Here is a 12,917-nt window from a genome sequence, read left to right on the forward strand (position 1 = left end):
GTAACAAAACATAATAGTCGGCCAGAACTGCTACAAAATGATAAAAAGAGCTGACGTTGGGGAGAACCAATGGGGAACGGGTGTGAGTATCATATCTGCAGGAACTGGAGAAAACAAACCAAGGAGCAGGGAGAAGAACGAGCACAACCACAAGGGCCGCCAAGGAATGATTATGGAAGACGAACTGGCCCCCATCTTTGTGTGCCTTTCAACAAGAATTGGATTTAGACTCAGACCATGCTAAGTTTGATTTTTGTCTCAGGTGTGTCATTCTTCCTAAAGACAAGCAAGAACAATAAATTGGACAGTGCAGGATAATCCTATATGGACTGGGACCTATATGGACTGATACATCTTATACAGTGGTTCTTAACCTGGGGGAACCCTAGGGGTTCGGTGAGTCGGCTTCAGGGGTTATGCTATACCCCCCCCCCGGATGGCCGAACACACCTGAATGTCGTGTAAATTCGCGATAACGCTGAACTGGTCTTGCAAAGGCAACAGCAGAAGTCACACTGATTTGCTGGTATGTCATTAACACCCCCCCCCCCCAAAAAGAGGGGTTCGGTGAATGCGCATATGAAACTGATGGGGTTTGGGACCTCCAAAAAGGTTAAGAACCACTGATCTTATTTCATTCCAATGCTTTTCATATTTTTTCATGAATTTGTTTCTGTAAATATTAGTGTTTTAGTTTAATAGCATCCAGGTCATGATAACCAATCATATTAAAATGCACTGCTGAGGTTGTTTTGAATGTGTATGTCAGTAACACGTTTTTCATTTGGAAAAATGACATAAAATGCAACATATTTGAAACTGCACGTATTTTATTTTGAAAACCGTATGGTGTGTGTGTGTATATAGATATAAAATGTTTGTTTGTTTGTTTGTTTGTTTGTTTTTCTTCTCACTCACACCGTCACTCACACACACGTTCACACCGTCATACGTGGGACGCGAACTCACGGTGTCGGCAAACAAAGCAAGCAAGTGCACAGCTACACCATCAGCGACTCATTTATGTATTTATATGGTATCGCACTGCTCTGCTTTTCCTTCGCTCTCTTTTACCGCAATGCCTAAAATAAGGGCACACTTGAAATTCAGGAGCGGCTGGCTTGATCGAGTGAAAAGGGAAGACGGCTTGGTGTGTCTGTTACTCCCTTCTCTCCCTCAAGCAATTGCACCACAAACAACAACCCACCTAATTTAAATCATATTTATAACGTCTTTGTTTAAAAGAATAAAAGCTGCCAAAACGTTTTCAGTTTGACATTAAGAGACAACTATTTCCGAAATGTTGTCACCTGGCTAGAAAGCGCATAGGAAAGAATTGCACATTTGTGCTCACCCAACATATTCAACATATGAAATGCCTAACTTTGTAATACAAATTATTATAATTATAATTATTGCTGTACAGACCTTTAGAGAGAATTCTGGCAATTGACTGAGCCAGGGAAGGCTTTTCTGCCACCATCAGAACGGTCCTCATTTTGTACTTCTCAGCATAAACTTTACTAAATGCGATACGAGTAGCTACTGGTAATCGTTACAATGAATTGAAGGCTATCTTCTTCGGCTGATTCTTACTCTAATTTAACTGACAGTTGGCAGCCTCCTTAAAAATGCATTACTCCCATCTGCTGGTCTGGGGGTATGGTACATTATAATTATTCATTCATTCTGCTTCCGAACCGCTTAATTCTTGGGCCATTTGTCTTATGGTGCATCACCTCCTGACCAAATTGGAAATAATTTCACGATGTATCTATAAAATATTGTATAGTCATTAAGAAAATCAACCAAGTTAATTTTGATAATATATGGGGGAAAATTATTATCATTATAATAAAATAGTACATATTGAAATAACCAAAGAATAAAAAGACAGAAGCCTCAAAGACCATTTGATTAAACTCTTCCCTAAATAACAACTCTCTCTCTAGTATCATATCCCCAACAATTTATTCGAGAAACTCAGTGGAACAAAACTATTACAAGGAGTAGAGGTGGTGAAAGTAGATACATACGTTTAAATACTTGGGGTCAACTGTCCAAAGTGATAGAGAGTGTGGCAGAGTGGTGGAAAAGAGAGTGCAGGCAGGGTGGAGTGGGTGGAGAAAGGTGGCAGGAGTGATTTGTGATCGAATAATATTTGCAAGGGTGAAGGGAAAAGTCTTCAAGGCAGTATTGCGACCAGCTACATTGTTCAGCTTATACGGTGGCACTAACAGAAAGACAGAAGGCAGAGATGAAGATGTTGATGTTAGGAATGAACATATTATTTTGTGCAAGTGTGCAAGGAAAACTTGCATAAGATTGTTTACAAAGTTCTGACCATGTACAAAAAATTGTAATATATATTTTGAATGAATTGCAATGGAATGACCAATTTTAGCACATCTAGATTTCTCAAAATCTCTTCAAACTTTCAATGACACAGAGCAAGTTCAAAAGAAATGTAGAATCGTCTCCCAATCCCTCCCACAGAAGGTGTATTTGTCTTCCATGCCAGTGAACTTGGAGAGTACATAATTGCGAGGATAAATATCCATCCATCCATTTTCTGAACCGCTTGTCCTCACGAGGGTCACGGACGTGCTGGAGCTTATCCCAGCTGACTTTGGGCAGTACACCCTGAACGGTCACCAGCCAATCGCAAGGAACACATTAACGAACAACCATTCACACTCACAGACAATTTGGAGGTGACAACTGGCCTACCATTTAGAATGTTGGAGGATACCGGAATACCCGGAGGAAACCCATGCAGCCACAGAGAGAACATGCAAACTCCACACAGGGAGGCCGGAGCCAGAATCAAACCCACAACCTCTGCACTGTGAGCCAGACATGCTAACCAGTGCGTAGTACTTTAAATTGAAGCTCTCTTATTTTATTTGAAATACAGAATTTATACAGGCATAACCATGTTTGTCATCAATTTATGTTATTTGATTCTGAATTCTAATAAAGACCTTCCTTCAGGAGAAATTTTATTATAGCTACAGAATGTATTTCTAACATTGGAGCATTTTAGTTAATATAGTATCAATTTCTCTAATTGTGAGAGAAAGAGTTTCATATAAAATAATTGAGCTAATTATATGTATAGCATACTTCATACAACATGACAATAACATTAGTGAAACTATTTCCAAAACCCAAAATTTCCAACGTCTGTGTTGTGAAGGAATGCTCTATTGCAGTGTTTGACAATCACTGTGCTGCAGCACACCAGGTGCCGTGAGAGACGTTCAGCTGTGCTAAGGGATATTGTCCAATAGTAATTATGGAGTGCATAGTAAATAGGATCGCCAAACCACAGGTCAGATAGCGCAAGGCCTGGTCAGTCACTTGCTAATCGCACATGCATGGCTAATCAGAGAATCTTGAGATTTCATGATGTGTCGATCTAATTGTGCCGCTGATCTTAACTGTGGAATTTATTTTTCTGAAAAAATATCTAAGAAATTTAGAATTTTCGGTGGCGCACTGGGTAGCACGTCCGCCTCACAGCTAGGAGGGTGCGGGTTCGATTCCACCTCCGGCCCTCCCTGTGTGGAATTTGCATGTTCTCCCCGGGCCCGCGTGGGTTTTCTCCGGGCACTCCGGTTTCCTCCCACATTCCAAAAACATGCTTGGTAGGCCGATTGAAGACTCCAAATTGTCCCTACGTGTGAGTGTGAGTGCGATTGGTTGTCTGTCTCTGTGTGCCCTGCGATTGGCTGGCAACCAGTTCAGGGTGTCCCCCGCCTACTGCCCGATGACAGCTGGGATAGGCTCCAGCACGCCCGCGACCCCCGTGGGGACTAAGCGGTTCAGAAAATGGATGGATGGATGGAATATCTAAGAAAATTTCACAAACCATTGTTTTTGTTTTATTTAAAATTCACATATTTTTTCAAAAACACATGCAAATGACATATCAAAGTATCACTGTTAGATTTTTCCTGTTCCTGGGTGTCCAGATACAATGGCTGTAACATACAGAAGGCAATATAGATCAAGGATCAAGAATACATCAAGGATCAAGAATGACGGTTTAACAAAATACCCTCATTTGACAGAACTGTTATCTTTTCAGATCGGTGTTCTCAGCTCCGAACTGTATTGAGTGGCAAACTGTGAACGTACTCCAGTGATTTAAGCACACATGAAATAAACATGGGGCTTTATTTTATCCTTCCCAGCAGCAAAAGGTTTGAAGCGACACTTACAGTACATATGGGAGCGTCAGACCCTTCCCTTCTCTTCCGTAATTTTCCAACCACTGGTATACGTGTCACAGGTTGGAGGTCACACGTCACAAAATATGCCAACAACACCAGTTTATGGAGGTTGACTTTGCTCATGTCAGTGAGTTATTGCTCACCCACGTATCTCTTTGGGATGCACTAATGTAATCAAGACTTTGTATTACCAGTACATGCAGAGGCGGAGCTTAGAGATGGATATTTGAGCTCAAACCCTAGGTCAGTTGAAATAAACATTGATTTCATTTTCATGGATGTGTCATATACTACGTATGCTCAAATTCCCTTGGGATTGCCCATCTTTATTCATGATCTCTACATACAACTCATCGCAATTCCTTGAGAACATGAACAAAAAAAAAAATCATCACTCAACTGAAATAATTTACCAAGGGGCAGCCATCATTTTGTGATTATTGCTTTTGATTTTAGAGTTCACCGTGGTGGGTTGATTGATGAAGTGGATCCTTGCTTGGCTGGATGAAGACGCCTTCCATAACCTGCCACCAGTTATGTTGGTTTGTTGAGGTCATTCCGTGTACTTCCCGTTGGCCACGGATGGGGGGGGCCATACTGCTCACCTGTCACACTCAGGAAAACATTGGTACCTACATGTTTGAATCGCACAGCATCATTGCGCTCCCAGTGGACACCATCACACTGGACTGTCCAAACGTCCAGGTCTTCGCATAGCCGTCCAAAGTCATCTCGGTCTGCTGGCCCTCGCACTTTGGTCATAGGCGACTCCATTACCCGCAACATTACGCTTAAAAATCCAGCCACGGTAATGTGTATTCCTGGGGGCAGAGCACCCGACATAGAAGCTAATCTTAGGGAGCTGACTCGCAATAGGCCTAGTCAACAGCGTAGTTCCAACAACACTAGCTACTCGGACATAGTAATACACGTCGGCTCCAATGATGTTAGGATGAGACAGTCAGAGATCACAAAGAAAAACATAGCGAGGACTTGTGATCTTGCCAGAAAGATGAGTCGGCATCGAGTATTTGTCTCTGGCCCCCTGCCTGGGAGAGGCACTGATGAGAGGTTTAGTAGATTAGTCTCCCTTAATCGATGGATGGCTGGGTTCTGTAAAAAGCAGGGACTGTATTTTATAGATAACTGGTCCTCCTTCTGGGGCCGCCCCGACCTGCTGAGGAAGGACGGCCTTCACCCTAACCGTGAAGGCGCCTTCACTCTTTCTAGGAATATAGATTACTGTTTGAGCCACTCATGACAGGTCACTTTAGAGCAGGTCAGGGCACAGGTGATTAGACCACCTGTGAGGATGGGTTTGGAGTCTGTTAAGTTAAAGTTAACTAGCGCTAGGCTAGACTTTCAGCATACACATAGCTCCTCGTGTAGACTAGAGCGCGACAGTTTAAATAGTGCTGCAGTACACATAAACACACTTTCTACTGGGGTAGTAGACAAATCCAATCACTCCGTCCCGACCGGTCTTGCTGATGAAACGGTGCCTGTTTTAGATAACTTCACATGTGTAACAAATACTCATCATCAAATTCCCACGGTCGTTTCATCCCACCGCCCTAATAAACTTTTGAGAGGTGATATTAGGCCTAGAGAACACAATTTTACTCGCATCCCGTTTAAAAATCCTTCGATAGATACGCACCCTGATCAACCAATTACACTTAAACTCGGTTTTATGAATATTAGATCACTTCATACGAAAGCAGTTCTCGTTAATGACCTTATCACGGAACATAATCTAAACGTTTTTGGTCTTTGCGAGACCTGGTTAAAACCTAATGAACTGCTGCCACTTAACGAGGCCTCGCCTCCAAATTTTGTGAGCTCGCATGTGGCTCGTCCTCGAAAAAAGGGTGGGGGTGTCGCCCTCATCTCAAATTCTGAGCTTAGATTTAGGCCTCGCTCAATTCACGTATTTAAAACATTTGAAGTTCTCATTGTGCGATCCACTGCGTTACCGTCATTCTATCTTGTTGTTATTTACCGCCCACCCGGGGCTTACTCTGGCTTCCTGGATGAATTTTCAGAAGTTGTGGCTGATCTAGTGACAAATGCAGATAATATAGTTATCATGGGTGATTTCAACATCCACATGAATTCACCGTCGGAACCACTGACTTCGGCATTTCAAACTTTAATCGATACGTTTGGTTTTACGCAAGCTGTACAGGCAGCAACGCATAAGAATGGAAATACCTTAGATCTGGTATTATCCCGAGGACTAACAACCTCAAATATAACAGTACTGCCATACACTACTGTTCTGTCTGATCATTTTTTAATAAAATTTGAAATTTTAGTTCCTTGTCAAAGACAAGAGAGCAATCAGAATTATAGCAGCCGTAATTTTAACTCCATGACTGCAACTGCGCTATCTGAGTTACTGTCGCCGGCAACCGCCATGTTTCCCGCGTACAGTGGCTCTATCGATAATCTTACAAATGAATTCAATGCGACATTATTAAAAGCCATCGACTCTGTGGCACCGCTACGTCTGAAAACTCGCCGTAGATGGCCAACTCCGTGGTTCACAGATGAAACACGTACGTTTAAACAATTATGTAGAAAGCATGAGCGCAGATGGCGTTTAACCAAACTTGAGGTTTTCCATCAGGCATGGAAGGACAGCCTCCTGAAATATAAAGATGCGCTTATTTTAGCAAAAACTCGTTATTTTTCGCAAGTCATTAATCTTAATAAAAATAATCCTAAATACTTATTTGATACAGTGGCAAAGCTAACTCTGCGCCAGCCGACCCCCGATAGCTCCTTCCACTCAGCTGACGAGTTTATGAAATTTTTTGCTCAAAAGATTGAGTCCATTAGGGACGAGATCAAGAATACCATGCCAATCGCTCCGCCGGTTACTAGCGCTGGGGATCATGCAATAACCCTCTCAAATTTTAAAAGTGTGTCCCTTGAAATGCTTACAAAATTGGTTAGTACGGCTAAACAAACAACATGTTTACTCGACCCGCTTCCAGCCAAACTACTTCAAGAATTATTTCCAATTTTAGGACCGTCCATCTTAAATATAATCAATCTGTCTGTTTCCTCTGGGATAGTGCCAATGGCCTTTAAAACCGCTATTATTAAACCACTACTTAAGCGAGCAAATCTTGACCCGGACTGTCTCAGTAATTATAGGCCAGTTTCAAACCTCCCATTCATAGCAAAACTTCTCGAAAAAGTAGTAGCACAGCAGCTTATTGATTACATGGTCGATAATAATCGATATGACTCTTTTCAGTCTGGTTTTAGAGCCAATCATTCTACAGAGACAGCACTTGCTAAAGTGACTAATGATCTCCTCATAGCTATGGATTCAAATACGTCGTCTGTATTGTTACTACTTGATCTTAGTGCTGCCTTTGACACTGTAGACTTCAATATTTTATTAGGGCGTCTTAAAAGTTGTGTTGGTATCTCAGGGTCAGCACTAAGCTGGTTCAATTCCTATCTATCAGGCAGGACGCACCGAGTGGTCCATGGTAATACGTCCTCTGAGCTTTATAATGTTACTTGTGGTGTCCCACAGGGATCGGTACTCGGACCGATTTTATTTAATATTTATATGATTCCGCTTGGGGGCATAATACGTAAATATAATATTAGTTTTCAATGCTACGCGGATGACACCCAATTATATATGCCGTTATCGATGACAGATCCACAGGACTGCTGTAATCTCGAGGCGTGCCTTGCGGAGGTTAAGCAATGGATGTCTCTCAATTTCCTTCGTCTTAACCCGGATAAAACTGAGATGTTGATAATTGGTCCTACTCGTTATCAACATTTATTTAAGCAAACCACTATAACTATAGATAACCGTACTATCACTCAGAGTGATACGGTAACTAATCTCGGGGTAATATTTGACCAAACGCTCTCCTTTCAAAAACACATTAAGAATATAACCAGGATTGCGTTTTTTCACCTTCGGAATATTGCTAAGATTCGTCCTATCCTCTCGACTGGGGATGCGGAAACTATTATACATGCGTTCGTCACGTCGCGCCTGGACTACTGTAATGTATTGTTCTCTGGTCTTCCTAAATCCAGTATTAAAAGTCTACAGTTAGTCCAAAATGCCGCTGCGAGGCTGCTATCACGGTCAAGAAAATTTGATCACATTACCCCAATATTAGCCGAATTACATTGGCTCCCGGTCCATTTAAGATGTGACTTCAAGGTTCTTCTACTAACCTATAAAGCACTGCATGGCTTAGCGCCTTCATATCTCGTCGACCTAGTCGTTCCTTATGTTCCGTCTCGTAACCTTCGTTCGCAAAACGCTAGTCTTTTAGTTATACCGAGGGCCAAGAAAATGTCTGCAGGGTCTAGAGCATACTCTATTCGGGCTCCAGAGCTTTGGAATGCCCTACCAATGGATATTAGAACTACTACCTCAGTAGAAACATTTAAGACACGTTTAAAGACACATTTCTATGAGATGGCCTTTAACTAACTTGTGATGGCCGATTTGGCCGGAGTTTGTTCTGTTCTCTCTGCCCACCTCCTCCCCGGCTGGGGAGGGGGTTAGGTGGCTCGAAAGCGGATAGCGGCTGGCTGGATTCTCGGGGACCAGTTCGGGATGGGGGAGCTGCGGCTCGGCCCCCTTGAGGACACTGCCAGGACAATCGAGGACACCTCCGACATCCATTTTTTTTCATTGATTTTCATATTATGTATTACTTGTGTACTCTCTGCATCCATTATAACCTGGTGATCCTGAAAGGGGGATCCTTCCATCTGTGGTCCCTTCTCAAGGTTTCTCATTTTCCCCTGGTAGGGGTTTTTTGAGTTTTTCCTTGCCCTTTTGGGAGCTTATGATCAGGGGATGCTTTGAGAATAATTGTCAATTTTGGCTATGTGAAGCCCTTTGAGACTGTTTGTGATTTAGGGCTATACAAATAAACTTGACTTGACTTGACTTGACTTCGCCCTCGCCATTCTCTCCGAATGCACTGACCTCCTGTAGACAGAGCAGTTGAGTAAATTGTATGACATAATATGCCACTAGTCATCATCAGATACTCAGCCACTTTGCCATATTGATTTATTGAAACTCACATGCCCTTAACATGCATTAGTTTGTGAGTGAAAAAAGCTCTATACATTGAACGTGACACTAACTTGTATCAGTAATGAATGAAGGTTAATGTAACTGCAGCGTGGCTAGTATTTGGCTGTAACATGTTAAAAACACCATGAATTACTAGATTCACCGCCAGAGGAACATGGATGCAAACAACGATGTATATAACTCATGCCTTGAATATTCTTAAATTGTTTTTAGAATCAAGTATTCTACTGATAATTCAATAATTACGACAAACACATATTGCATTCGAGTTTATTCTAAAACCATCTTTTTTCAAAACCTGTTAAATACATCGGCCAAAGACAGCCGAATTATGTATTTATTTTTAATTTAAAAAAAATTGCGTCGGGAATTAGCAATATAAGATGATTTTGGGATGGCATTTTGTTTATTTGTTGGTGGTAAACAAGTCCGAACTACGAGTCAAGATAGCTGTCACGCCACCAAACGCTGCTGGGAAACCTTCAAAATAAAAGTAAAGTAAGGTAATTAACACCTATGTATTATCTGGTATGCCAAGGTTTATTTTGAAGTTTACATTCTTACAGCGTGCTACTGTCATCAATACTTGTGATCGACAACGCTCTCAAGTGATTTGGCCAACAAGTTCTAAATTGGTGACAGCTCCCTTGAGGACATTTGCTGTATTCACCCCAGTTGCGGGTTTCATAAAGCAGGCCAGTCATTAGCGGGATAGAAAATAACCTACAACAAGATTAGAGTCGTTCTCCAGCTTCTGCAGACCTCGCTGATTATCTGATTATAGGGGGTCCTCCGTTTATGACGTTTCTGTCATGCTGTCATGTGTCGTCCGGATCACTTCCTGTTTTATTGTGTGATTTTCCTCTCGTTCCAGTCGGTGTGTCCTAACCATGTGCGTCCGGTCACGTGAACCCCTGATTCCAAGTGTGTGCACCTGCGCCAATGACCAACTGTCTTCACCTGTGTTCCCCTCCTGTGTCCATATAACCCGCGTCTTTCCCCGTATCCAGTGCCAGTGCGTCTTGCCTTGTTGAGAACACTAGTGATCACGAAACCCTCGAGTCCACGTAGAAGCCTTGTTTGAACGTCTTTGATCACCGATGTTAACTTGGTCACATCGCTATCTTGTTTTTGTATTTCCCTCGGTTCGAGGTGCTTTGATTTCTCCTTTTTCTCCCTCGGTTCGAGGCGCCTTAGTTTCCCCTTTTTTCCCCCCTAGTGAGGCGTTTTTTGTTCGACCATCAGTGGAGACAATAAACACTTTGTTGAACTTTGGAATCTCTGCATTCGAGTCCTCTCCCTGCTCTGCGCCTGACATTTTCGTGTTTACGACACACGTCGCATATATTATTGTGTGAAGAGCACTTTTTTACTATGCGCACCCAACCAGAGTGACGGGAGGAGCACATTTCAGAAAACGTGCTCAGCTCGTCGAGAAAATGCGATTTAAGCAATACAATTAAAAATGCACCTAAAACCTAAACCAAACGTTGCAGGTGGTTATTTCTTGATGCGCAGTGGTCAACGCGGCACTCTCTAGCTGCCAAGAGCACTTTTTACTATGCGCACCCAACAAGAGTGACGGGAGGAGCGCATTTCAGAAAACGTGCTCAGCTCGACGAGAAAATGCGATTTAAGCAATAAAATTAAAAATGCACCCAAAACCTAAACCAAACGTTGCAGGTGGTTATTTCTTCATGCGCAGTGGTCAACGCGGCACTCTCTAGCTGCCAAGAGCACTTTTTACTATGCGCACCCAACCAGAGTGACGGGAGGAGCACATTTCAGAAAACGTGCTCAGCTCGTCGAGAAAATGCGATTTAAGCTATAAAATTAAAAATGCACCCAAAACCTAAACCAAACGTTGCAGGTGGTTATTTCTTCATGCGCAGTGGTCAACGCGGCACTCTCTAGCTGCCAAGAGCACTTTTTACTATGCGCACCCAACCAGAGTGACGGGAGGAGCACATTTCAGAAAACGTGCTCATCTCGTCCAGAAATTGCGATTTAAGCAATAAAATTAAAAATGCACCTAAAACCTAAACCAAACGTTGCAGATGGTCATTTCTTCATGCGCAGTGGTCAACGCGGCACTCTCTAGCTGCCAAGAGCACTTTTTACTATACGCACCCAACCAGAGTGACGGGAGGAGCAAATTTCAGAAAACGTGCTCAGCTCGTCGAGAAAATGCGATTTAAGCAATAAAATTAAAAATGCACCTAAAACCTAAACCAAACGTTGCAGGTGGTTATTTCTTCATGCGCAGTGGTCAACGCGGCAGTCTCTAGCTGCCAAGAGCACTTTTTACTATACGCACCCAACCAGAGTGACGGGAGGAGCACATTTCAGAAAACGTGCTCAGCTCGTCGAGAAAATGCGATTTAAGCAATAAAATTAAAAATGCACCTAAAACCTAAACCAAACGTTGCAGGTGGTTATTTCTTCATGCGCAGGGGTCAACGCGGCACTCTCTAGCTGCCAAGAGCACTTTTTACTATGCGCACCCAACCAGAGTGACGTGAGGAGCACATTTCAGAAAACGTGCTGAGCTCGTCGAGAAAATGCGATTTAAGCAATAAAATTAAAAATGCACCCAAAACCTAAACCAAACGTTGCAGGTGGTTATTTCTTCATGCGCAGTGGTCAACGCGGCACTCTCTAGCTGCCAAGAGCACTTTTTACTATGCGCACCCAACCAGAGTGACGGGAGGAGCACATTTCAGAAAACGTGCTCATCTCGTCCAGAAAATGCGATTTAAGCAATAAAATTAAAAATGCACCTAAAACCTAATCCAAACGTTGCAGATGGTCATTTCTTCATGCGCAGTGGTCAACGCGGCACTCTCTAGCTGCCAAGAGCACTTTTTACTATGCACACCCAACCAGAGTGACGGGAGGAGCACATTTCAGAAAACGTGCTCAGCTCGTCCAGACAATGCGATTTAAGCAATAAAATTAAAAATGCACCCAAAACCTAAACCAAACGTTGCAGGTGGTTATTTCTTCATGCGCAGTGGTCAACGCGGCACTCTCTAGCTGCCAAGAGCACTTTTTACTATGCGCACCCAACCAGAGTTACGGGAGGAGCACATTTCAGAAAACATGCTCAGCTCGTCGAGAAAATGCGATTTAAGCAATAAAATTAAAAATGCACCTAAAACCTAAACCAAACGTTGCAGGTGGTTATTTAGTCATGCGCAGTGGTCAACGCGGCACTCTCTAGCTGCCAAGAGCACTTTTTACTATGCGCACCCAACCAGAGTGACGGGAGGAGCACATTTCAGAAAACGTGCTCAGCTCGTCGAGAAAATGCGATTTAAGCAATAAAATTAAAAATGCACCTAAAACCTAAACCAAACGCTGCAGATGGTCATTTCTTCATGCGCAGTGGTCAACGCGGCACTCTCTAGCTGCCAAGAGCAATTTTTACTATGCACACCCAACCAGAGTGACGGGAGTAGCACATTCCAGAAAACGTGCTCAGCTCGTCGAGAAAATGCGATTTAAGTAATAAAATTAAAAATGCACCTAAAACCTAAACCAAGCGTTGCAGGTGGTTATTTCTTCATGCGCAG

The 12,917-nt window shown here is 42.8% G+C and overlaps 1 protein-coding gene across 1 annotated transcript in view; it reads right to left on the reverse strand.

Annotated features, from left to right (window-relative positions):
• The window catches only part of LOC125994535 (DNA topoisomerase 3-beta-1), a 136,692-nt gene extending 135,112 nt beyond the window's left edge, over nt 1–1,580 (reverse strand). Inside the window, exon 1 of the mRNA XM_049763874.1 lies at nt 1,429–1,580. Within this exon, the coding sequence (XP_049619831.1) occupies nt 1,429–1,498 (70 nt within the window). The 5' untranslated portion in view covers nt 1,499–1,580. The remainder of the gene's footprint in view (nt 1–1,428) is intronic.
• Between the last annotated feature and the right edge of the window lie 11,337 nt (nt 1,581–12,917).

This window comes from Syngnathus scovelli, chromosome 3 (assembly GCF_024217435.2).
Source record: "Syngnathus scovelli strain Florida chromosome 3, RoL_Ssco_1.2, whole genome shotgun sequence".
In the NCBI taxonomy this organism is placed as follows: Eukaryota; Metazoa; Chordata; class Actinopteri; order Syngnathiformes; family Syngnathidae; genus Syngnathus; species Syngnathus scovelli.